This window comes from Taurulus bubalis (genome assembly GCF_910589615.1).
Source record: "Taurulus bubalis genome assembly, chromosome: 12".
In the NCBI taxonomy this organism is placed as follows: Eukaryota; Metazoa; Chordata; class Actinopteri; order Perciformes; family Cottidae; genus Taurulus; species Taurulus bubalis.
The window spans coordinates 20,724,693-20,747,332 of NC_136600.1; the positions used below are offsets into that span (position 1 = coordinate 20,724,693).

The 22,640-nt window shown below is 40.8% G+C and overlaps 4 protein-coding genes across 4 annotated transcripts; all 4 read left to right on the forward strand.

Annotated features, from left to right (window-relative positions):
* Window positions 1–1,968: 1,968 nt before the first annotated feature.
* On the forward strand, window positions 1,969–3,048 carry hoxa13b (homeobox A13b; the record flags this gene model as incomplete). Its single annotated transcript, XM_079227119.1, has 2 exons — window positions 1,969–2,602; window positions 2,810–3,048. The coding sequence occupies 2 exons, from the start codon at window positions 1,969–1,971 to the stop codon at window positions 3,046–3,048; spliced, it is 873 nt and encodes a 290-aa protein (XP_079083245.1).
* Window positions 3,049–10,001: 6,953 nt separating this feature from the next.
* Window positions 10,002–12,269, forward strand: hoxa11b (homeobox A11b; the record flags this gene model as incomplete). The annotated part of the gene is given in 3 exon segments (XM_079228176.1): window positions 10,002–10,014; window positions 10,017–10,748; window positions 11,689–12,269. Coding segments are annotated over 3 exon segments (978 nt in total). The 3' UTR covers window positions 11,922–12,269.
* Window positions 12,270–16,026: 3,757 nt separating this feature from the next.
* Window positions 16,027–17,939, forward strand: hoxa10b (homeobox A10b; the record flags this gene model as incomplete). Its single annotated transcript, XM_079227882.1, has 2 exons — window positions 16,027–16,831; window positions 17,665–17,939. 2 exons carry the CDS (start codon window positions 16,027–16,029, stop codon window positions 17,937–17,939), a joined length of 1,080 nt encoding a protein of 359 aa, XP_079084008.1.
* A 2,314-nt stretch (window positions 17,940–20,253) lies between these two features.
* On the forward strand, window positions 20,254–21,490 carry hoxa9b (homeobox A9b; the record flags this gene model as incomplete). The annotated part of the gene is made up of 2 exons (XM_079228106.1): window positions 20,254–20,764; window positions 21,252–21,490. The coding sequence occupies 2 exons, from the start codon at window positions 20,254–20,256 to the stop codon at window positions 21,488–21,490; spliced, it is 750 nt and encodes a 249-aa protein (XP_079084232.1).
* Between the last annotated feature and the right edge of the window lie 1,150 nt (window positions 21,491–22,640).

A 22,640-nucleotide genomic window follows, 5' to 3' on the forward strand; every position in this document is an offset into this window, starting at 1 on the left:
ATACCTTCTGGGTTAGGATGTAAACTAACAAGATGTATCTTTATTTAAGTTTTTTAATTTGCATGTTTGCGAATAATAATCTAGTTTGTGTGTGTGTGCGTGCATATTGAAATGACAATTAAATAACCAAATGTAATCGAACTATTGCAACATCCTGGTTTCCTCTGACCTTCCTCCAGCTGCTGTGCGTTGAGGCAGAGCCTCTAATGGGAGAACAACGCGGCTGAATTTGGGCTGAGATGATTCCAGTCAACGCTCACCTTTTCATAATCGGCTTCCTGCTAAATTAAAGAAAACATAAACAATATTCTACCTGAAGCGCTTTAAATAAGAACGCCGATTACTATCATCGGTCGGTTTTCATAACGATGCAACCAAAACAAAAATCAGACCAGAAACTATATTCCCTAACATAAAACATTATGCTTTTTGCCTGAAATGTAGACCTCTTGCCTACAAGCTATGAACTTGGCCCATAAAGATTTACAGCCTCAAAAGGTGGGAAAACTCTATTAAAAATAAAAAGGTACTCAGCTGTAGCTGGGTTTACATTTCTCCGCGTCTGTGGTCTCGCATTAGAAAAGTAACACAAATACTCTGGAAGTTAAAACAGTATTTAGTTGGACACTAATCGTAACCTTTTTCAGCGCCGTCACATTTACAGCTGAATGTTTTAGTGCCACACAGGCAACATCTTTCACATTGTGTTCTTATTCTTGCACAACAAACTCGGGAAGGATTTGTTTGTATTTGTGGCCCAAAGCGAGAGTTTAATCTTCCTATTGGAAAACAAGAGCCCGGATGTAGAGGTGTTTTACGCATGAATAGAAACAAAGGCAAGGATAAGATCAGTTTATCTTCCTTCAAGTCTCATTTTTTTTACGCCAGGATAAAATAAATCATCCTGAGCTTTTATTTTGATCATTTAATTAATGCCAATAGATTATATATATTTTTTGTCATCGCCAAAATCTGATCGGATTAAAGAAAGAAGAAAACACGTTTCTGAAACTTGTCTTTAAAAAAAGAGAAAAGAACGAAGTCTGTTGATGGAAGCACCTCTTCGGCTTTCAGCGTGTTTTCTCTCTCTCTTTCTCTCTCTCTCTTCCTGGCACGTAGAGCCTGTTTGGCCAGACTGCAACTTTCAACTTGACCTTGGCCTCCAGCCGCGTCTATAACCCTCATGTGGAAGAGTGCAGCCAAAAGTGGCATGCTTTGGGTATTTGGGTGGACACTAAGCTGGTGTATATACGTCTATACGTCGCAGTGCCAAACGCGAGAATGATTCACATTCATTAATGTTGTTATGCGTTTTAAATGTATCCATACGCACAGCGATCTATATTTATTTTTCTTTAAAACAATGCATGCATAATCCTTGAAAGTCAGATTATTTAAAAAACATGATACACTTAGTAAAAGTCTGCACCGATTCAATGAATTTGCCAAAAAAAAAGCTTCAATCTGTAGACATAAAACTACACAATTATTTTTAAATCAATCGGAAACAATGTCTGCTCTACTCGTAGTGGAAGGACTTATAAAAACGAAATGGCACGCGTAATTACGCGCCGATCGGCCATAAAACAATATACATATATCATGTAGTTTTGTTACGCGTAGCCTACACAATCCATCAAATACGCGTGTTGTGCTGCACTTCATGACAGACATTGACTCTGCATCAAAGTTCCACTCAGTTTAACTCGATGTTAAGAAAAATATACCCTCAGGGCTTCTTTGCCTAAAACCATGGATATGTACATCTAATACAGCTTGATGTGCACTATCTGACGTCTGGATGTTTATCATCTCCTTTGCATATCACGTGTTTGGCCCCGGCCAATAACCTCGCGATCTTTATGGACTCAGGCGTGTTGGTATAGTTACTCTGCACCGAGTCCCTGTCTCTATTCAGTCGAGGAGGGATTTTGAAAAAGAGTGAGTCGTCTCGATGTAGGGCATGCTATGACCGCTCCATTACTCCTCCACTCGCACTGGATTGACCCGGTGATGTTTCTCTACGACAACGGCTTGGAGGACAGAAGCAAGAACATGGAAGGATTTACTGGAGGCAATTTCGCTGCAAACCAGTGCAGGAATTTGTTAGCGCATCCGACCTCGCTGGCTCCGAGCACCACCTACGCTGCGAGTGAGGTGCCAGTCTCTGGCATGGGGGAGCCTGGCAAACAATGCAGCCCCTGTTCCGCCACCCAGAGCTCGCCCAATGCATCTTTGCCTTATGGATATTTTGGCAGCAGTTATTACCCGTGTAGGATGTCACACGGCAGCGTCAAGGCGTGCGCGCAGCCCTCTGGTTATGGCGATAAATACATGGACTCGTCGGTGTCTGGCGAGGAGTTCTCCACCAGGGCGAAGGAGTTCGCGTTTTATCAGGGCTACTCCTCTGGCCCCTACCAGCCCAGCTACTTGGACGTCCCGGTGGTGCCTGCGCTGAGTGCTCCATCTGAGCCAAGGCACGAGTCCATGTTGCCCATGGAGCCCTACCAGCCATGGGCCATCACCAATGGTTGGAGTGGTCAGGTTTACTGCACCAAGGAGCAGCCGCAGTCAAATCCTCTGTGGAAATCCTCGTTACAAGGTAGTTTTTCCTTCTTTTATTAAGACATGTATACACACAAATATCACACATCAACTTAAACAAATATTTGCATACAATGTGGTTTTTATTTCTCTATGCATGTGCTTGAAAGAAGAAAATAAAATAGAGAAGATGCACACATATTTTCGTTTCCTCTCTGGTGCACACGAGTAGATTAAAATGTGGTTCTTCCTCTGTGTTCCACAGACACTATATCTGGGGGAGACAGCTCTGCGCGCCGCGGGAGGAAGAAGCGCGTGCCATACACCAAGGTGCAGCTCAAAGAACTGGAAAGGGAGTACTCCGCCAATAAATTCATCACCAAGGACAAAAGGAGGAGGATATCCGCGCAGACTAATCTGACAGAGAGACAAGTGACAATCTGGTTTCAGAACCGGCGCGTAAAAGAGAAGAAGGTCGTCACTAAATTCAAGAGCTCCAGTTAGCTCTGGAGGTACTGAAGCAGGAGATGACGGACCTTCATCTAAATAAAGCTGCGCTATAATTTATTACATTATGAACGGGTTCTTTGTCGCCAGAGCGGCTCAATTCTGACCTACACTTTTCCTTCCTCACATTTTAATTGGAACCAGTCGGTGCGGCCTGTTGACAGAAGATCGGAAATGGGTTCCACCATGTTGACCTGATTCTGCGAGGGATGCCTGGTCTCCTTAACATATCCACCAGACAATAAAACACTGCGAGCAGTCCTGCGCTTGTATTCCACTTAATCCAATCCAGAAAGGAAGACTGGGCTATTTTACAATAACTATCATATTTAGACATCGATGCAGTGGTAAACAAATAGGGCTAAACTGGCACATTTAGTACCGTCTGCACAATGCAAACAGGCAAAATTGAACAAAAAATAATGACGAAAATTACATTTCCAGCATTATTTCAAGAGGAATATATATATATATATATATATATATATATATATATATATATATATATATATATATATATATATATATATATATATATACACACACACACACACACACACACACACACACACACACACACACACACACTAGTTCTCGGGGAAGCAATAGCGGTCTACAACACTTCCTAATTCAGTTATTGTAATAAACTCACTACATTCGATGCCTTTCCATTTAGAATAAGCCTCCATGTGTTAATCAGCAGCATCTGATTCAGACGTTATTCAATGTTAAACTATAGCCTGAGCATTTCAATGGGTGTTTTACACACTGTGTCCATGTCACTGTCTTTTTTTCTTCTTCTAAACACAGGGTTTTGCTCAGAATAACTCCACTGTCAACAGACTGACCTTTGCTATTTCCGTCTGTCAATCAAAAAGAGTACTGAAAATGTAAGCATATTTAAACATGTAAATACTATCTGACTGCAACTATCTATTCCCTATTTTTTTTGACTGCAATAGCCAAAGTTTTTTGACAATAAATGTTTGAGAGACGCAGTGTGAGCGTGTCATTTTCATTCATATGTTGGGACATGGATGCTGATGGATCCAGGATATGCTTTATATAAACCCTGATGAGTGCAGAGGGCAACAGGCCGGAGCTCAGCGCCGCTGCGGGCTGTGCGAGTTTATGTCGCCATCTAGTGGCACAACTTAGTCAACACAGCGTCTGCCCTTTGCATGCTGTATGTCTGCCTCTCCACTCTAGAAGCGTGTGTGAAAAATGATTTATACATATATTTACCTATCATATTTAAACTTTCGCAATGAAGGTCAGCGCAAAACTTTATTTCTTCAATAAAATATCTCTTTTTGGGATTCAATATACACATATGTTTAGAGCTATGGAAAAGAACATCAGCTGATAGATTTGACAACATATAGATGAAGCTTTTTCGTCATGACAGACCAGAATAATGATGATTTATTATAATTGTAATGATATATTTTTGTTACACAGATAATTGTTAACTCATCATTCTTTCTTATTGATATAATTTGTTCGAAATTGAGAAAGAAAAAGGATTTATATCAAATCCCTCCGTTTCCATTCATGTTGCAGGTTCACGTTATTTTGCGCCTTTTTTGTTGCAATTTTCAAACATTGCATTCATGTTCTTGTTCATTAATCGATGCTGAATCGAAAAAAAAGTATTAAAGTTGAGGTCTGTTTTCATGTTTTGACATGACCTGTTCTCCAGGTTTTATGTTTTCATTTCGGGTTAAAGAATATTATTTTGAAACCAAAATTGCAAGTGAAAATCTGCTTGTTAAAACCGATATGAAACGTGTGTGGAGAGAGAGCTGTGAACCGGCCTGCTAGCCCAAACAACTGCTATAACGTACAACTCTTTACGTGTGTTGTCAGTATTAGGCCTATTATAATGGTATTATTAGTTTATCATGATCCACATTGCCTTATCACATATCGATGCATTCACATCAGAACCAATTAAAACACAGTGTAAAATATTCCCTATTTTTCTATCAAAATAAAATATTAAATACCAGAACCAGAGCACTGCGATGACCTCAAAACTGTCCAATCATTCCAACAACACAAGGCAGGTTCGTTGTACTTCAGCCGGACTAGTGATGGGACAGATGCCAAATAATTTTAGAAAGAAAATGTATATTGTTTCCTCAGACTTTGGTTGGTTCCCAGATTGGGAACGGTGGGTCGTGTTGATGTGATTGTTCTCCTCCTTGTTGAGAGAACAGAGTCCTTTATGGAGCCCGTGCGCGTCCCCGCTGCTGCGCAGTCTCATTGCTCCCCCTAACAGCCAAACACATTAATGCACTCACTCCAAAAAGACCCGTATGCACCTCTGAAGCGTGCCTCTCTTTGTATGGTGCCACTGAATCAACAGTTTAGGAGCACTAATCATAGCCAAATATAATAATATAACATCCGAATATCATAGTGAAAACAGGAATGGAAACCTTTCCATTTTCTAAAAGTTAAACCAATGAAGTAAAAATAACAACAACAACACAGTAAGAAAGAAAAGCTTTATTTATTTAAACGGGCCTTGAACACTGTGCGTGATATCACTGACGTCATCTGTCTTTAAAGATGAAAGTTAAGTTAAAGTGAAGATTATAATTGTAATTGTAAATCATGTTTATGAAATTAAATTAAATGAAGTAAGTTATTGTATTAATCCATGGTGTATATTTAGCTAAAATGTCTTAGAAATCTGCGATGTGTTTAAATATTATAACCAAATTATTACAAATGAATAAACCATAATTTTCTCATGAACTATACAAACTACGACGAGGTATTTGAAATGTACAAATGGATCAAAACCTAATGGTCAAAAAACATCTACATTGCAAAAATAATAACTTAAACAATACAAAATGGTAGCTGAAAGACATTCAGGCAGTCAAGGGTCATGTCATGCATTTAGCTAATGATCTGTGCTAATAATCTCTGCTAATAATCTGTGCTAGTAATCTGTGTGCCAAAAACAGCACATCGAACTCTGAAGAGACACTTTGTCCTCTCACCAACATAAACACTGCACAGGGGAAAACATCCAGCATTGTTTTTAACAACACAAACAACAACATGTGTAACAGGAATATTAAATACCTCTCTCTCTCTCTCTCTCTCTCTCTCTCTCTCTCTCTCTCTCTCTCTCTCTCTCTCTCTCTCTCTCTGTGTGTGTGTGTGTGTGTGTGTGTGTGTGTGTGTGTGTGTGTGTGTGTGTGTGGTGTTGAACGTTGTACAATGAACTTCAGACGAAAATCTTTATTTTGGTTTGTACTGAACAGTTGAAAATAATAAACTGCAATTGAGGAAAATCCAAATATTTGCCAAACAAAACAAAACAAGCCAATAAAGATATTTTTCTCTGGCTACTGCAGAATTGCATTTTCATTGTTTCAATATTGACAAAATATGATAAAATAAGACTGCATTCATCAATAGTACCACATAGTTGGACATTAGTGATTAATAGACAACCAGTTTAAAGTGAAGGTAGTCAGACCGGAAGTTTGATTGACGTGGTCAATTTGAGCCCTTGTAGTTGAGACCTGCTGCCTTTTGCAATCTCATCTGATTGACAGCCAGACATTCGTGGATTCATGTTTGGATTTGTAAATCCAGAACATGTTATTAGTTTAATAAGTTGTTGTGTTTTACAGCAGCCTCAGCCATCCTCTACTTCCGGAGAAGCCCCCGCCCCTTTAGGTGCTGTCAGACTCCATCATGTTCTGGTCAAACCTTCTTTTACACCTTTATGACTTAAAACTTTAAATTATTTTAGTTGTATGGTATCTGTTGCGTCCTCAAATTGATACATTGTCCTTGATAAGTGTTGATATAAATGTACTTCTTTTCTCATAATCCATCAGTTACCTTTAAATAATTTGGAGCTGATTATGCAGTCTGACTTTAAACTGATGTATGGAAAATAGTTGTATCTCAACTAATACAAACAGCCAATTGTTAATCAACCTAATGGACTAATGTGTCTCCTATTCTTCCAAATCATTATTTTTCATTCATTTGTAAATACATATTTTGTCTTAATGGTGATCTATGCTAATAAAGTTGCGGCAATGACACTAAAAGTCGTGTGTGTGTGTGTGTGTGTGTGTGTGTGTGTGTGTGTGTGTGTGTGTGTGTGTGTGTGTGGACGACTTTATTTGAAGTAATAAATCAGTTTGCAGCATAAAAATGTTCAAATCATCATACATATGAAAATGTCAAGAAAACATCTTTTCTCTCTTTAAGGCATGACCTTGATCCAAAATGTAAATTCAGTCCCCCACCACTTCAAAGCCTCACTGTGTTAATGATTTAGCTCCGTGAACTCATAGACACACTGGATTTAAATGAATAGGACTTTTTCTTTACGCCAGCAATGCTCACAAACATTGAAATACATTGAAATTAAATGCATTTTTTCATCGGTTGCAAGCTCATAAACTCTTAAATTAGGCTACATAAATATAGGCGACCTGCAGTCTGTTTATTTAGCACAAACATGGCAGATTGGGCCTTTACAATGTAAATCTTATGCAGCACATTTTACCTAAATATTATAAAATGGCCCCTTGTGAAATGGACTCAGGAAAGGCAGCAGGCGCACGCAGATTTTCAGGCATAAGTTTAACCACAGCTCTCCTAAAGTGTCGAAGGAACATTCAGAGTAACCAAAAAAAACATGCTTTTATTTTTAAAGTCCCCTTTAGCGGCCTCCGAACAGCCACATCCGCATGACCGCTCTCAATGTTTTTACGTTTTACATTTGCTGCACTGAAATAAATATCATATATTTATTCCTCTGAGGTCTTGAGCTGCAGGCAGGAGGCCACAGGTTTTATTTTTATTTCATCGATCCCTCTAACTTTATTGCATAATGAACCTTTCGAGGCGTCTACTTGAAGCGGTTTAATTAACCATTTTTATTCAATGTATTTACCCATCCTTAGAGAGAGATCCTTAATTCAAGTTTTATTTGCCTAGATTATTAGGATGGGTTAAAGTGGATCTCCGGATATATGTGTGTATATATATATATATATATATATATATATATATATATATATATATATATATATATATATATATATATATATATATATATATATATATATATATATATATATATATATTGTTTTCATACATACATATACATATATGTATGTATACTATGTATATATATATATACAATGGAAACGTTGTCACCTATATATATATATATGCACATGCACACTAATATAGGTGACAACATTGCCATTGGTATATACATATATATATATATATATATATATATATATATATATATATATATATATATATATATATATATATATATGCATATATATATATAATAATTCCAATGAAAACGTTGTCACCTATACTAGTGCGCATGTGCATACTGGCTCGGGTTAAACGTTAACCCCATCAGTCTTAATTAAGTGAGGTTGAAATAGTTTGGAAACTGTTGTTAAAAGAGGTTTAATGTGACAAACTGGCCCTCTCGCGCAGCCCTGACCTGAAGGCCGGCGCTGCGCACGAGTGGCTGAATCATTCACAGTGGAATAAAATAGGAATTGTCGTCAAGTTCATCGCGTAAAACCATTTTAATCACCAGTTCAGCATAGCAACAACTCACCGTGGAAGTCAAACAGCAAACCACCTGGGCTGCACCGTTTCCTAATGCTTCCCTGCACATGACACAGGCTTTGATGTATGAAAAGTGAATTTGGACTAAATTCTAAAATTGGCAGCGTAACAGGGATAGTGATATGTGACACATGTGCCACTTACTCAGCAGTGATGACAAATGAAAATGGATTGGAGTGTGGGAAATAGCCCGTGTCCAAAAGGTTTATGTTGGGCGTTGCAAAGAGAGAACAGGCGATGCAAAGCCTGGAGCCCCCTTTATTATATTCCTAGCCTATAAACAACATCGTATGTTTACATGAGACCTTAAGCGCATGCGTACATGTCGCCCGATTAATGCGGTATTAACTTCCCTCAGGCTGCTTCTGGCTCTCTTATCAACTTTTACGCACAACAGGCACAATGCGCATGCACTAAACATACATTTGGGCGTAGTGAAGTCAGCATCAAAGTCGAGCTGGCTTGCTTTAATTACACTGGAAAAGCAGGACCAAACAATCTATAACAAAGATAGATATATAAGGCAGTCTTACAGGCCTTTGTCTGTTTGTCCTCGGTGCCAAACTGGACTGATGCCTGACAAAAGTGCAGCATGACTCGCATTTCACCGCCACTTGAGGACTAGAGGGGTCTATATATAGCAAGAGGAGTGATATTAAATTCACACAGGGAGGCGACGAATTCAAACCAGCCATTTGCTCGATTATGACATCATTTCAATAGATTTCATTGATTCAATTGAGTACTATACCATTTACGCATATGCGTAAAAGCAGGCCCTGCTTCTCTTCAAATATGACCCGTCATATAAAACTCAAAATTGTCTCTATTTTTGCCTATTACATGTTATTTCTGCCACATGGGATTTAGTCTCACATACATAGCGAAGTCTAAATCGCATTGCCTTGCTTGGTCTAAAAATGCCTCCTTCAGAGGTTAAGGTGAGGGTTAAGGTGAGGGATAGATCTAAAAACGAACCTAAAGGTAAAAATGGCAGGTTTAGTAGCTGGCGTGAAATTGGATATAAATCTTTGTTTTGTTCTACCTTAATGTGGTAATTTAACGACACCAGTCCTCAGACGAATATAAGTGAACCTACTTTGAAAAAGAACCCGATTTTCAAATGCTTTTCAAAATAGCCCAAATTGTGCAAGATTGAGCCAAATTGCCTCTCAGTATTTTCCTTTCCCATACAGCCAAAGCTCTACTTTATAAACTCATTGACTCATATAGCCTACACATCGAGGCGTAGGCTATCTGTCATTTTGTGCCAGTGGTCACATGGCTTTTGGCCCTCTGGAATGGATAGAGATGGATCCCCACGTCAGCTTGTACGTCTAAGGATTTCTGCTCCAGCAGTCTGCCTCAAAGTGACTGGAGCGCAGCGCAGCGGAGGAACTATGCGAGGACTATTATAGGACGGTTCCAACAGCAGAATATGGATTTTGATGAGCGGATTTCTGGCTCTAATATGTATTTACCGAGCTGCACTTACTACGTCTCCGGAGCAGACTTCCCAGGTCTTCCACATTATTTAACCCAGAGCCAGTCCTCTTGCCCCATGACATACCCATACCAGTCCTCAGCCCTGCCACAGGTCCCGTCCGTGAGAGAAGTGGCTTTCAGAGACTATGGGATCGATACGTCCGGTAAATGGCACCACAGCAGGGGCAGCCTGTCACACTGCTACCCCGAGGACATGGTGCACAGGGACGGCTGGACGAGCCCGCCCGCGCGGGGAGCAGAGCTCCTGGTGAAAGGCTCCAGCGGCTCCGGCGGCGGCGGACACTCCGCCAACCCGACGCCCGGCTTCTATGGCAGCGTTGGCCGGAACGGCGTCCTTCCGCAGGCTTTCGACCAGTTCTTCGACACCGCCTACGGGAGCGCGGAGAGCGGCAGCACGACGCAGGCGGCGCAGGCGGCGGACTCGGACAGACACGCCGCCAGGACGAGTCCCGCTCCGGCTCATCCGAGCTCGGACATGGCGGAGAGCTGTAGCCCAAAGTCGTCCTCCGGCCACAGCGAGGAGAGACAGAGCAAAAGCAGCAGTGAGTAGAAAGCTGAATACGAGAAGGAGGAAAATCTAACGCGTTGCTCTTAAAGCTTTTTTATATGCTGTTTTATAAGCACGTAAGGTTTATGGAGGCCTGCAGATTTCCCCTGTAACAAAACTATGTTATAAACGACAAGATCACGTGCTTGGGATTGAAATTGGCCGTGAAGACTTTGGCGTTAAGCTTGTCTTCCAACATTTTCAAACAATATCTCCACTTTTTGTGCGCTTAAATATTCGTGTATAGTTGGCCTGTACACTTCTTTTATATGCTAAATCATATTTATGAAATACTATCAAAATAAGAGTTCTTTAGACATCTTCAACCTCACATATTTCTGTCCATGTGATTATAATTATTTTTTTTTAAACGTAATTTTTCAACATATATATATTGAGTTTATTCTGGGTCAACTAAAGTGGCTCCTGGGGTATTTTAAATACGACTTTGGCGCAGATTAAGGCTTAACCCCTGCTCCTTATTTAAATATAAATATTTACAAATTTAAAGGATTTGTGAGGATTTCACCCAGCAACTGCTTTTCATGGAACTTGCCCTCACTAACACTAAAACAACAACAGCTCTTTACGCACAGCGAAATGAAAAGCGGACAATGCAAGAAGCCCACCAGATACATGATACTCATGACTGTTTGGTTTGGGCCCACGCGCTCACTCTTTAAAAGCCAGCCGGTGTGCTTTTACACATTTCAGTTTTCACAACTTCCGACATGCAGTCCCTTTATGTCCGACATGTCCAGTCTTTGTTTACAAATCTTGGTCACAGGCCTAAGAGGAGGGAACCACTTGAACTCCACAGCTCTCAGACCACCAGAGCAGCACATGGACACATGATGATTCCACGCCGTTGTAATGTGTCTATACATCTCATGTGGTGGTGACCTTTGTGTTTTTTTAATTTATTTATCTCGCAGGTGGGCAGAGGACGCGCAAAAAGAGATGTCCATATTCAAAGTATCAGATCAGAGAACTGGAGAGGGAATTCTTTTTCAGCGTTTACATCAACAAAGAGAAGCGCATGCAGCTCTCGCGGATGCTCAATCTGACAGATCGCCAAGTGAAAATCTGGTTTCAGAACAGGAGGATGAAGGAGAAGAAGCTGAACAGAGACCGTTTACAGTACTACACCACGAACCCGCTGCTATAAAAACTGAACAAAGACTGTCATGACGTGCAGCATTCAGCAGTCACCAAGACACTTCTACATGTTTTACAGGATGGAGAATTTTGTAATGTGCAGACTTCATATAGAATTCTATACTATTTATACTCTATTTTGTCATTAAACACCGTTGACATTATTATTATTAATATTATTATTGTTGTTGTTGTTATTATCATTATCTGCAGATGTGTCGGAATTCCCTTTGTATTATTTAATAATACAAAGGGAGATTACGCTGCAATTTAGAAAATAATTATGTTCCTAAATTCTATAGAATCTAAATTGTTTCCCCCATATTTACGCACGCAACGTGTATGTCCAGATATCTTGACACCAAACTACTGTTCGTGTTTTTTTTTGGTTTCTTTCTTGTAATATTTTAACTTTATTGTACAAAATACAACTCCGGTGACTATATAAACCTATTTTTTTGTGTGTTTTTGAATCACGAGCAGATCTCACCTGGCACTGATGGCGGAATACACAAGAACGAGCGGTCAATGTTGTGTAGTTAGAGAGTGAGTTAAAATATAATCTGACACCAATTCATCCATTTCAGCATTTCAAGTGTGATGCTCGGTGATATTTAACATCTGCGCATGACCCTTCGCTGCAGGCGCTTTGTTGAGCTTTTGGCCGTAAAGTTGGATCATTCCCGAAATTCATCCAAAAGGCAAACCGCTGATAAAAGAACAAAAAGCCCAAATGAAACATAACACTACATTTAATTTTATATGCCAGCACGTGCACCGTATCAGATGCATGATATGTAGGTCTACTGCTTTTTTATTCCCTCATGGCTGGAAATGGGATCCGCTGCAGTTATTGTTTGATATCCATTACAAAGGGTTCATTCATTTGTGGGGCGATAAGGAAAGGCTGCTTTCTGACCTAACATGCCTGTTAGTGGTTTACTCACACACTCGTGACACTTGTTTGAATGCAAAGATGTAACAGGCTGCATTATTCCAAAGAATACGAATGTATTTGTGTGATTATTCTCTCATCAAAGTAGTTCCTGAAAGGCTGTATTCATGTCATCCACTGAAAGTCAGCTAACCCATAAGGAAGTGACACATGGGGCAAATCACTATTACAAGCATCCTTGTATCTGCATGGGCATTCATTCATCATCTGGAGTACTTTAATCCAAATATCCTATATGTGTTTGATACTATGAATTTAAACCATGAAGATTTATGTTAACCTGCAAGGGAAGGTCAAATGGAGCCCGCGCGCGCACATAAAGAGATGGGTAAAAATTGGCTTTAGGTGTCTTTGTGTCCCCTGAAAACAACTTGAATGGCCTGCCATAAGCTAATAAGGGCCCTGATGCCTTCCTTATACTGTGCATCCTGTGAGGCTCCCAGGAATTCCGCTTTGATTGCTGCACATCCTCCCAGTTGCTCCAGTAACTTGGCCATAAAACGCGGATTCGTCTGGTGCATTTGGAGTGCAGTGCCATAAAGCGTCTGAGACCAAGGTTATTAACTGTGACTAAGGGGCTGAAAACAACGGCCGGGAGCATTCAGAGCTTGTGTTCACGGACCTTTCCGCCATCATTTGTTTCAACATCGCACCGCGGTGGTATAGGATTGTTCTCCGTTCTGTGTTGTGTTGCATTGTGGGCCGTGCCGCCTTCGTCCACTGGGTGGCGCTCCTCAGATCAATGTCATTGCCGTGAATTGAGATATAAAAGAACTTTGACTCGCCACTCGGCTGCTTTAACATGTGTCAACGCTGCAGGAGTTCTTTGTTAAGGTAGGCACAGAAATGTGATCACGTGCGTTTTTGGTTCACTAATGTGATTCAAGGAAGTGGGTTTATTCTTTCTATTTGATCTCATACGTCTAAAAACTGTAGACGCTGTTTTATCATTATATGCACAGATGTTTTAAAATCATGAAAGTAAATTGTGCAAATTTGTCTCCTTGAGCATCAAATGTAATGTTGATGCTCAGGTTTCAGTTATCCAGATGTTATGGAGTGAGTAACGCGCACTGGAAAAATAAGAAATATGGGCCTATATGTTCCAAACATGTTGCTGCTCACTGACTTTTATAATCCCATACAGTTTAAAACGTAAAGTATTCTTCATTTGTTAAAACGTACATTGGATTTGTGTTGTTTAGTCGTTATTTAAACGCGACAAACATTTTTTACAGACCTTTTGTTCAACATCCAGTTTGTTATAAAGTATGTTTGTGTGCGTGTGTGTGTGTGTGTGTGTGTGTGTGTGTGTGTGTGTGTGTGTGTGTGTGTGTGTGTCATTGTGCGTGCACGTACAGACAGAAGCCAACAGAGAGACGTGTTGATACAAAGCAGCCAGTGTGAGATTTTCATGAATTGTCTAAAACAAATGTTTGTACCTTTTAATTTAATAAATAAAATTAAATAATTTATGGGAGTAATAATATCAGCTCACCCGCAGCGCACACTGAAACATCACAGGAAATAATCCAGAAGGGTTATTAATGATTATGATCATGCGCTGCAGCCAGACATGCTGTAGGTTTGACGCCATATGAAATGGCTGTACATAAAGTGCTGTGATTTCTAGACTGTATGGCTCCAGACTTGTAGAACATGGAGGATGCATACAGCTTCCACCCACTTCTGGATCATCTTTATAGACTGATGTAAACTGTAGACGTGTTGTAAACTCATAACTATATTGGTGTTGATGCATTTCTGAATTTTTATTTTATTTTAAATATATCTGCAGTCCAGTTCAGCTATTTGTGTTGTTCACTTGCACGAGCGGCAACTTCACATCCAGCCTATTACACAACGATCCATGTCTGATTATTGGTTCTGTTGATTTCAAATGAAAACTTAAATGTGAATATTATAACATTAGAGCCATTTAAAATGACAGCATACTCTATTGTGTTGCAATCCGATTTTTTTGTTGCTTTCTGGCGGGTTTTTTATTGGTTGGTTTTATTTTTCTCATTACCTCCAACTCTGGCCTGTTGCCTCCAATATTTCATAAAAAGGACAAAACCTATTGAGATAAACGATAAATATATTCCATGCATTAAAAAAAAGAACGAATTAAAAATAGGTTAAAAGGGCGTGTTGGGCATTTTATAAGTGTAATCGGTATTAAGAGTTGATTAGAAATACACTTAAATATGGGGATTTTGTGAAGGCCTATACTAAGTGTGCGTGTTTCTTCATATAATATGTGGAGAAAAGTACACATTCCAGCTGCTTCTTTATGAGATACAAGCTAAGCAAGATAAACGAGTTCTAATGTCATCTCTGCTGGAACCAACTGTATTTCCTTCAGTGCTGCTTACATTAAGTCATCATTAAGAAACAGCTCCGGGCCCATTGTTCAGCTGTGGCGCGTTCCTCAGCCTTCCTGCGTGTCACCTTTTTTTTTTTTTTTTTAAATAAAAGCTCAACAAGAGCCTTTGCAGTAAAAGGTGTCTGGACGCCATCATGGCATTGGCACCCAAAACATTTCACACCACAATCAGATACACTCGAATGCCCCAAAAGGAAATGACTCTGCGCTGGTTCGACTGGCAAGGTGTCGAGATGAAACACTGCCTTGCACTACTTCTGGACAGTCCATGAGGAACCTTAAAAAACAGTCCAATAATAGTCATCAGAGCAGCACCTTAAGAGTCCCTCACCAAAGAGTCACACCGGACCTTTTGGATCTTTGATGCACCCTGAGGCACCTCTAGAACCCTTCATTTTTACAGTGCTGTAAAAGTGGCCATAAACCTATGCATTGTACATAATTGTTAGAGACAGCTTTCAACAACCGGGTTGTCATATACGGGTTGTTGTTAAGTTCACGCAGGCAGCAGCTCCGGGCGTATAGGTGGACGAGGCTCAGAACGTGAGATTCCAAAAAGAGATTTAAAGATTTCACCTAAAACCCTCTGATGCACCACTTTCCCTCCACAGCTTTCTGTTCACTTAAGCCTAAAACTAAATATACGACCCCAGTGGAGCAGCCTGGTGGGGGAGTGGGAGGAGTCTGGAGTCGCCTGGTGTTTTAATTGGCTGCAGGCTACAGTGAGAAGCGTGAGGATCAGTAATTATTCAGCAATGTTTTGCACAAGAAATGTCAGCCAGAAAGGGCTATCTTCATCCTCCGTCAAATTACACCACGACGATGACATGCCCCAACAACCAAGCTGGAAACTCGTTTTTCGTGGATTCTCTAATCAACGTGAGAACCGACAGCGGTTCCTATTACCAGAGTAACGGGGTGTACTTGCCACCGGCGTCGGAATATACCTATGGACTCTCCGGTGGCTCCTGCTTCCCGGGCATCGGGAAGCGCAACGAGCCGAGCACCCAGAGCGTGATCCCGTCCTCCGCTCCGTATGTGCAAGGGATGGAAACGTGGCTGGAAGCGTCGAGATCCTGCCGGGTGGAGCAGCCCAGCGGCCAGCACATGGCTCAGTGTTCCTTCTCCCCGAATATCAAAGAGGAAAGCGCGTATTGCCTTTATGAGTCTGATAAATGTCCTAAAGGAGCGACGGTGGATGACATTCCCTACTCGGCTGCATCGTGCCCGGTCACCGGCAGCACTCTGCCAGTGCCCGGCTACTTCCGCCTGTCTCAGGCATACGCGTCCTCCAGGCTTTACCATGACGTCCAGCCCAACGTGAATCACTTTACTCTGCAGCGACCTGCCCGCGTAGACAGCCAGCCCTCCCAGCTCTCCTCCCAGCTCTCCCAGTCCTCCCAGTCCCAGACTGCCGCCGCTGAGCCGGAGCGGAGGGAGAGCCACGAGGAGGCGCCGGTCCCTGCGCCCTGCGTCCCGGCCAGGGAGGAGGACAGCCGCCTCTCCTCGGACACCTCATCCTCCCCGGAGCCCGCGGAGAGCTGCAGCGTGGGCTGTCCAGAAAAGCCAGCCAAAGGTGATGATTCAACACGTAGAAGAAGGGAAACGCGCGTATGATTCTTATGGGCTTATTGTTCTGTTTCAACCATGATTTCGTACCACAAATGCACGCGAGAGTATGAGTCTATTCGTGTTTTAAGATGCAGGTCAACAGCCACTCAGGTGGACATTTAACGGCTATCTGCCGGTTTATCTTGCACGAGGCGAAATTGAACGTGACTTAACCAATCAGAGCCGAGCGAGGAGCGGGCTATTGTGCTTTATTAGCTGTGTTTAGATAACAAATATGTTGATATAGCTGTGTTATTACACTGCTATTCACGCTGTTCACGTGGATCTATATTTATTAGTTTTGATGAGCAAAGCGCATTTTAATTATTCTTGTTTTTAGAGTTTATTTAATATTTAGCAATGTAATATTAGCAACAAGCGGACAGACTCTATTTGTGCTTTGCAGGATATTATTTCACGGGGATGTGCATATGTTAAATGTCTTGATGATGCAGGTGGCTATGTTGCAAATCATTTCTGGTAAAATCTGAATTTCAGCTGTATGAAAAATCGTAATTGAAGAAGAAATCAATTTGTATACGGGTACCATATGATTGTGTATTAGCTGTCAATTTAAGATGAATAATGTATGTATAAAATATTATCTTCAGTAATTAACAGTAAAACACCCAATTTTATTAATTTGACATGTCAGGTTTTCTTTATTTTTTATTTTGAATCGTACTAGTCCATTTTTTTTCTAATACAGACATGAGGCTTCCCTGCAGGTACGATGTGTGTGCGTGTGTGTGTTTTTCCACACCTGTTGCCTAATAAATTCTTTAATTGTCATTGTAGGAGATGGAAAAATGGAAAGTACGGCCAGCTGGCTCACAGCTAAGAGTGGCCGAAAGAAGCGTTGCCCCTACACCAAGCACCAGACTCTGGAGCTGGAGAAGGAGTTTCTCTTCAACATGTACTTGACTAGAGAGCGTCGTCTGGAGATCAGCCGCGGCGTGCACCTCACTGACAGGCAAGTCAAAATCTGGTTCCAAAACAGGAGGATGAAACTGAAAAAAATGAGCCGAGAGAACAGGATCCGAGAGCTCTCCGGCAACTTCAGTTTCTCATGAGACTGTCTGCGTCTCTGGCGCCCTCCTCCATCCATGGCAAGGGCGCCTGTCCACCCAACTGTGAGAATGTCCATGGAAAATAGGACCCTACTGCTAATTTATTGATTGTTGTTCTTTTATATTCTCACGTTTATTTTGTCGTGAATATGTATTTATAAATAGCTACATTTGTAACGTCGATCCATTGTGTTTAAGATGTCCATATGATGTGACCACAGTGTTCCAGAGCTTCAGGCTTGTACATATTGTATAGTCACCCTGAGTGGACTTTGCATGCAGGACTATAACCCTTGGGGGATACTTGTGTTACAGTTACATGTATACATGTAGATCTTTATGTGACAGCTATAAGGAGCCCAGGAGGTCTGAAGAATATTTGCACATTTTTCTGGTCAAAATAATAAAACCATCCCTGCAACTGCAGACTTCTTATTTCATTCAGATGTTCGGATATAAATCTTAAACCTGGCACAGGTACAGATGTCTGCTAATGCCTTTGTGTTTTGATGGGTCCGCTGTATGCAACGTATTATTCTTACATGAGTGGAGGGTGATGTTCTTCATTGTTTAGGTATAGATGTCTGCCGGCTGGGCTTTTTGTCCTTGACATCAGACTTAAACGTAAACCTCACAACGAGAGAAACCATGTTTTTTCTTCTTCTCATTATTTCTATTATTTAAAAAAAAAAAGAAAGAATAATAGGTCCTTGCTGCAAAAAAATAAGTCAAACACTAATTAGTATTATATATATTTCTTAAATGATAAATTGCATAATCTCAAAGTAAAGGTATAGCGACGCAAATCCAGAAGTCTTTGAGAATGTCCGCAGTCATCAAGTCATGAATACAATCTGCCTGAGCATTGTTTTTTTGCCCTTTTACAGATATCTAAAAAAAATCCTTTCAGGTTTACCTGTTATACGACTTCCTGTTCACACCTTGAAACCACTGCAACAGATATTCCCGAGGAGGAGAGCGGGCTGTTGAGTGCTTTAGGTAGTCTCATGTTGTTGGGCTATTATGTTTCTCCCACAACACGAAACTGCCTTGATTACCTCAGTAAAACTCGTCGCGTCTGGAAAACTGAATCACTATTAATTACTGGTCCATTTGTATTAATAATTTGGCCCAGACTGCTTCGAACACATAACCATTATTATTACAAAAAGTGCAATAAAGTGTATTATTGTTGTGCGTAAAATGAGCTTTTAACATGATTTTTGACTTATATGTGTATATGTATGACTTGCTTATATTAATATTAGAGACACAAAGTGTTTCAAATTTCTATAATTTTAAGACATCTGCAAGGTATATGTTCAGCGTCTCTCTGTGATGTAAACAGCCGGAAGTGAAGATGCAGGCTGAGAAACGAGAGGATTAAGGCGTGTGTACAGGAGAGGATGGAGGACAGACAAGGCCTCGGTTATGATCATTGCAGTCTGCCAGGAGCTTCGCCGGAGGAGATGCCGGATGCGTCTGCTTGCGCCAGAGAAAGGACACAAAGGCTGAGCTTTATTGGTGATATTTAGCTTAGACAGCCAGGTTGTAACCTTAAGAAAAACAACCCAATTGCCTGTGATAAAAGGACCGTTATATAGCACCCAAATAACTTCGCCCTACTTTCCGTTTTAGATTGCTTTCAAAGTAGACCCACACACTTGCAGACAGCGGAGCGCATCTTGGAAGCTGTTTTGATTTTGTAAACTCTAATAATGGTTTAAAGACATTTCTGCTTGTTTTATTTCATTTATAAAAGTATTGAAAACGTTTCATACCAGCAACTATTACAACAACCAGAACTGCCTTCCCAAAGTAGGAAGACTAATAATGGAGATCATTAAATTATTATGTACAATCAAAAAATTTAGAGACTAAATAATCTCACCAAGTACACTTTTTTTGGGGGTGCTTTTACAAATGAACGTGTTTAAGTCCCCCCCTCCTTTGTGTTACAATATATGTTCGATTACCCCGACACAAGATATATTGACAACAGTCATAACGTTTATTGCTTATAAAACGAAATATTTCCCAATAAAGGCGCGGGATTTCCTATTAAAATATGGTGGAGAAAATGGTGGCCATTTAGTTGAGCAGCAGGCTGATTTATTATTTATTGTTCTGTCCCACGGTCACGTGTCTGAGGCGCCCTATCCAGTCCTGGGCAAGGTCCAACTTGCTGGACGCATTGAGCCCCATAGCTGCTGCAGAAAAGCAGTACATTGTATGCAATGAATCTGTTTTTTCTCATCATTGCAATAGAATAACGCTATATATACAGATTTTTTTTCTTGCTTTTGCAGTCTTTGCAATGTCGACGCTGGGAACGAGTTATTACGTTGACTCGCCTCTTCTTTCCGAGCACGAAGATATGGCACCGAGGTACTCGTCAGCTGCAGGGGTGGAGCAGGCGATGCTCACCGAATATGGCGGACAGGAATCTTTCCCTTTGCAGGCGAAATCTTCTATTTTTGGTGGATCTTGGAGTCCCATCTCGGCCCACCCTCCAAACACAGCCACCCCGACCTATATACATCACCACTACACGAGCGGGGACAGTGATGGCATGTTTACGCGCTCCTGGGCGTTGGATCCGGTCTCTGCGTCGCTGTGTTTGACGGGATTACCATCGACAGCCATGCATTATGAGATCAAACCCGAGCCTCTGATTGGGAGTGCTGAATGCACAACTTTGGAGACGCACACACCTCTTTTGTCTGACATTGAAAATGGAGCTTCCCTTGCAGAGATTCCCTGCGAAACGTCCAAATCCACTGAAGAGAAACCGTCAGCAGGCAAGAAGACGGAGATAACAGTAAAAAGTAAGAAACACGTTTTTTTTTTTTGAATATTCCAGCCACGTTGTGACTGATTTAGATTAATGCAAATTATATGAATGGCTTGAATATGTGGAGGATGTTTTCGGTGTCACAGGTTTGGTTTCGTGGAAACATTTGCAGTGTTTATGCTCAAAGAAATAGTCTAATGGCACAGTGGCATGATCTTCTGCAAAACAAGATAAGATATGCATATTCTTCAAGGTGGATTACACCCTTTACTGCATATGTGTACATGCATTTTGAAGTATACGTGTTGACATTTCAAAGGTGAGGAATTTTGGCTATCTCCAATCCTTAAATTGATCCGTGCGGAGTGTAAATAAAGCAGACATAATCCTATATACTTATATAATCTTGGCAGGAGAAGCACGTCCTTCCCACACTGTAAAGCCAATGTAAAGTGTTCGAGTCCCATTCTGAGGGCTTTAACTCTCCTGTCTCATGTTTTTTTTGACCCTCCTGTTTCCAGACGACCCGTCGTCCAACTGGCTTCACGCGAAGCCCACCAGGAAAAAGCGCTGTCCATACACAAAGCATCAGATCCTCGAACTGGAAAAGGAGTTTCTGTTTAACATGTATCTGCCCCGGGATCGCAGATACGAAGTCGCGAGAGTCCTGAGTTTGACCGAGAGACAGGTGAAAATCTGGTTTCAGAACCGCAGGATGAAGATGAAGAAAGACAACAAAGACCAGCGGAGAGGCAGTTAACTGGTTTTTGGGACTGATGGGGGATGCGAGGGGGGGAGGAGGGAGGGAGGGAGGGAAGGAGAGAGAGAGAGAGAGAGAGATAGAGAGAGAGAGAGAGAGAGAGAGAGAGAGATAGAGAGACAGACAGAGGTCTTTAATATTCCTGTTACACATGTTGTTGTTTGTGTTGTTAAAAACAATGCTGGATGTTTTCCCCTGTGCAGTGTTTATGTTGGTGAGAGGACAAAGTGTCTCTTCAGAGTTTCGATGTGCTGTTTTTGGCGCACAGATAGTTAACTGTATCCATTAGCTCAATGCATGACATGACCCTTGACTACCTGAATGTCTTTCAGCTACCATTTTGTATTGTTTAAGTTATTATTTTTTGCAATGTAGATGTTTTTTGACCATTAGGTTTTTTGATCCATTGGTGCATTCCAAATACCTCGTCGTTCCTGTTTCACTCACAAATAAAGAGTAGTTTGTATAGTTCATGAGAAAAAGATGGCTTATTCATTTGTAATAATATTGCTTATAATATTTGAACACTTTGCAAGATATTTTAGCAAAATATACACGATGGATTAATACAATAATTTACATATTCACTCATTTACAATGCACCGCTCCGCTTTCAACATTTGCAATCTATTTCTACAAAATTATAATCTCTGAAATTGAATTGAACAAACTCGTTTTAATTCTGGAAATACCATATTGAAATATTACACTTGTAATACGTAGTCTGGCTTGTAACGCCAACAATCCTAATAGGAAAAAAAAACATCCTGAGGCCTGTCCAGATATTTTCCCTCAGAAAGTTGTTCAACCTCACTTTGAAGTTACGTCACTAATACTATTATTCATAAACCTCAATAATGGTATTATGGAAATAAGATTAGTCTTTATTTGATTGTAACATGACCAAAACACTTTGGATTTTGAAAGAGTTCATATTTAAGAGAAAACTGTATCGATGAACAAACCTAACGACACAGTGATGCAACCATTTAAAATATAAACTTACAAGAGTAATATTCAAATTGAAGCAACAGCGAAACTCAGCTCATTCTTTTGCACTTTAAAATGGCCTTACTCGCACATGCATTACTTTTCGTTCCATCTTAGCCTCTGGACGCCATGCAAACTAGACGAGATGCCCTCCTGCAAT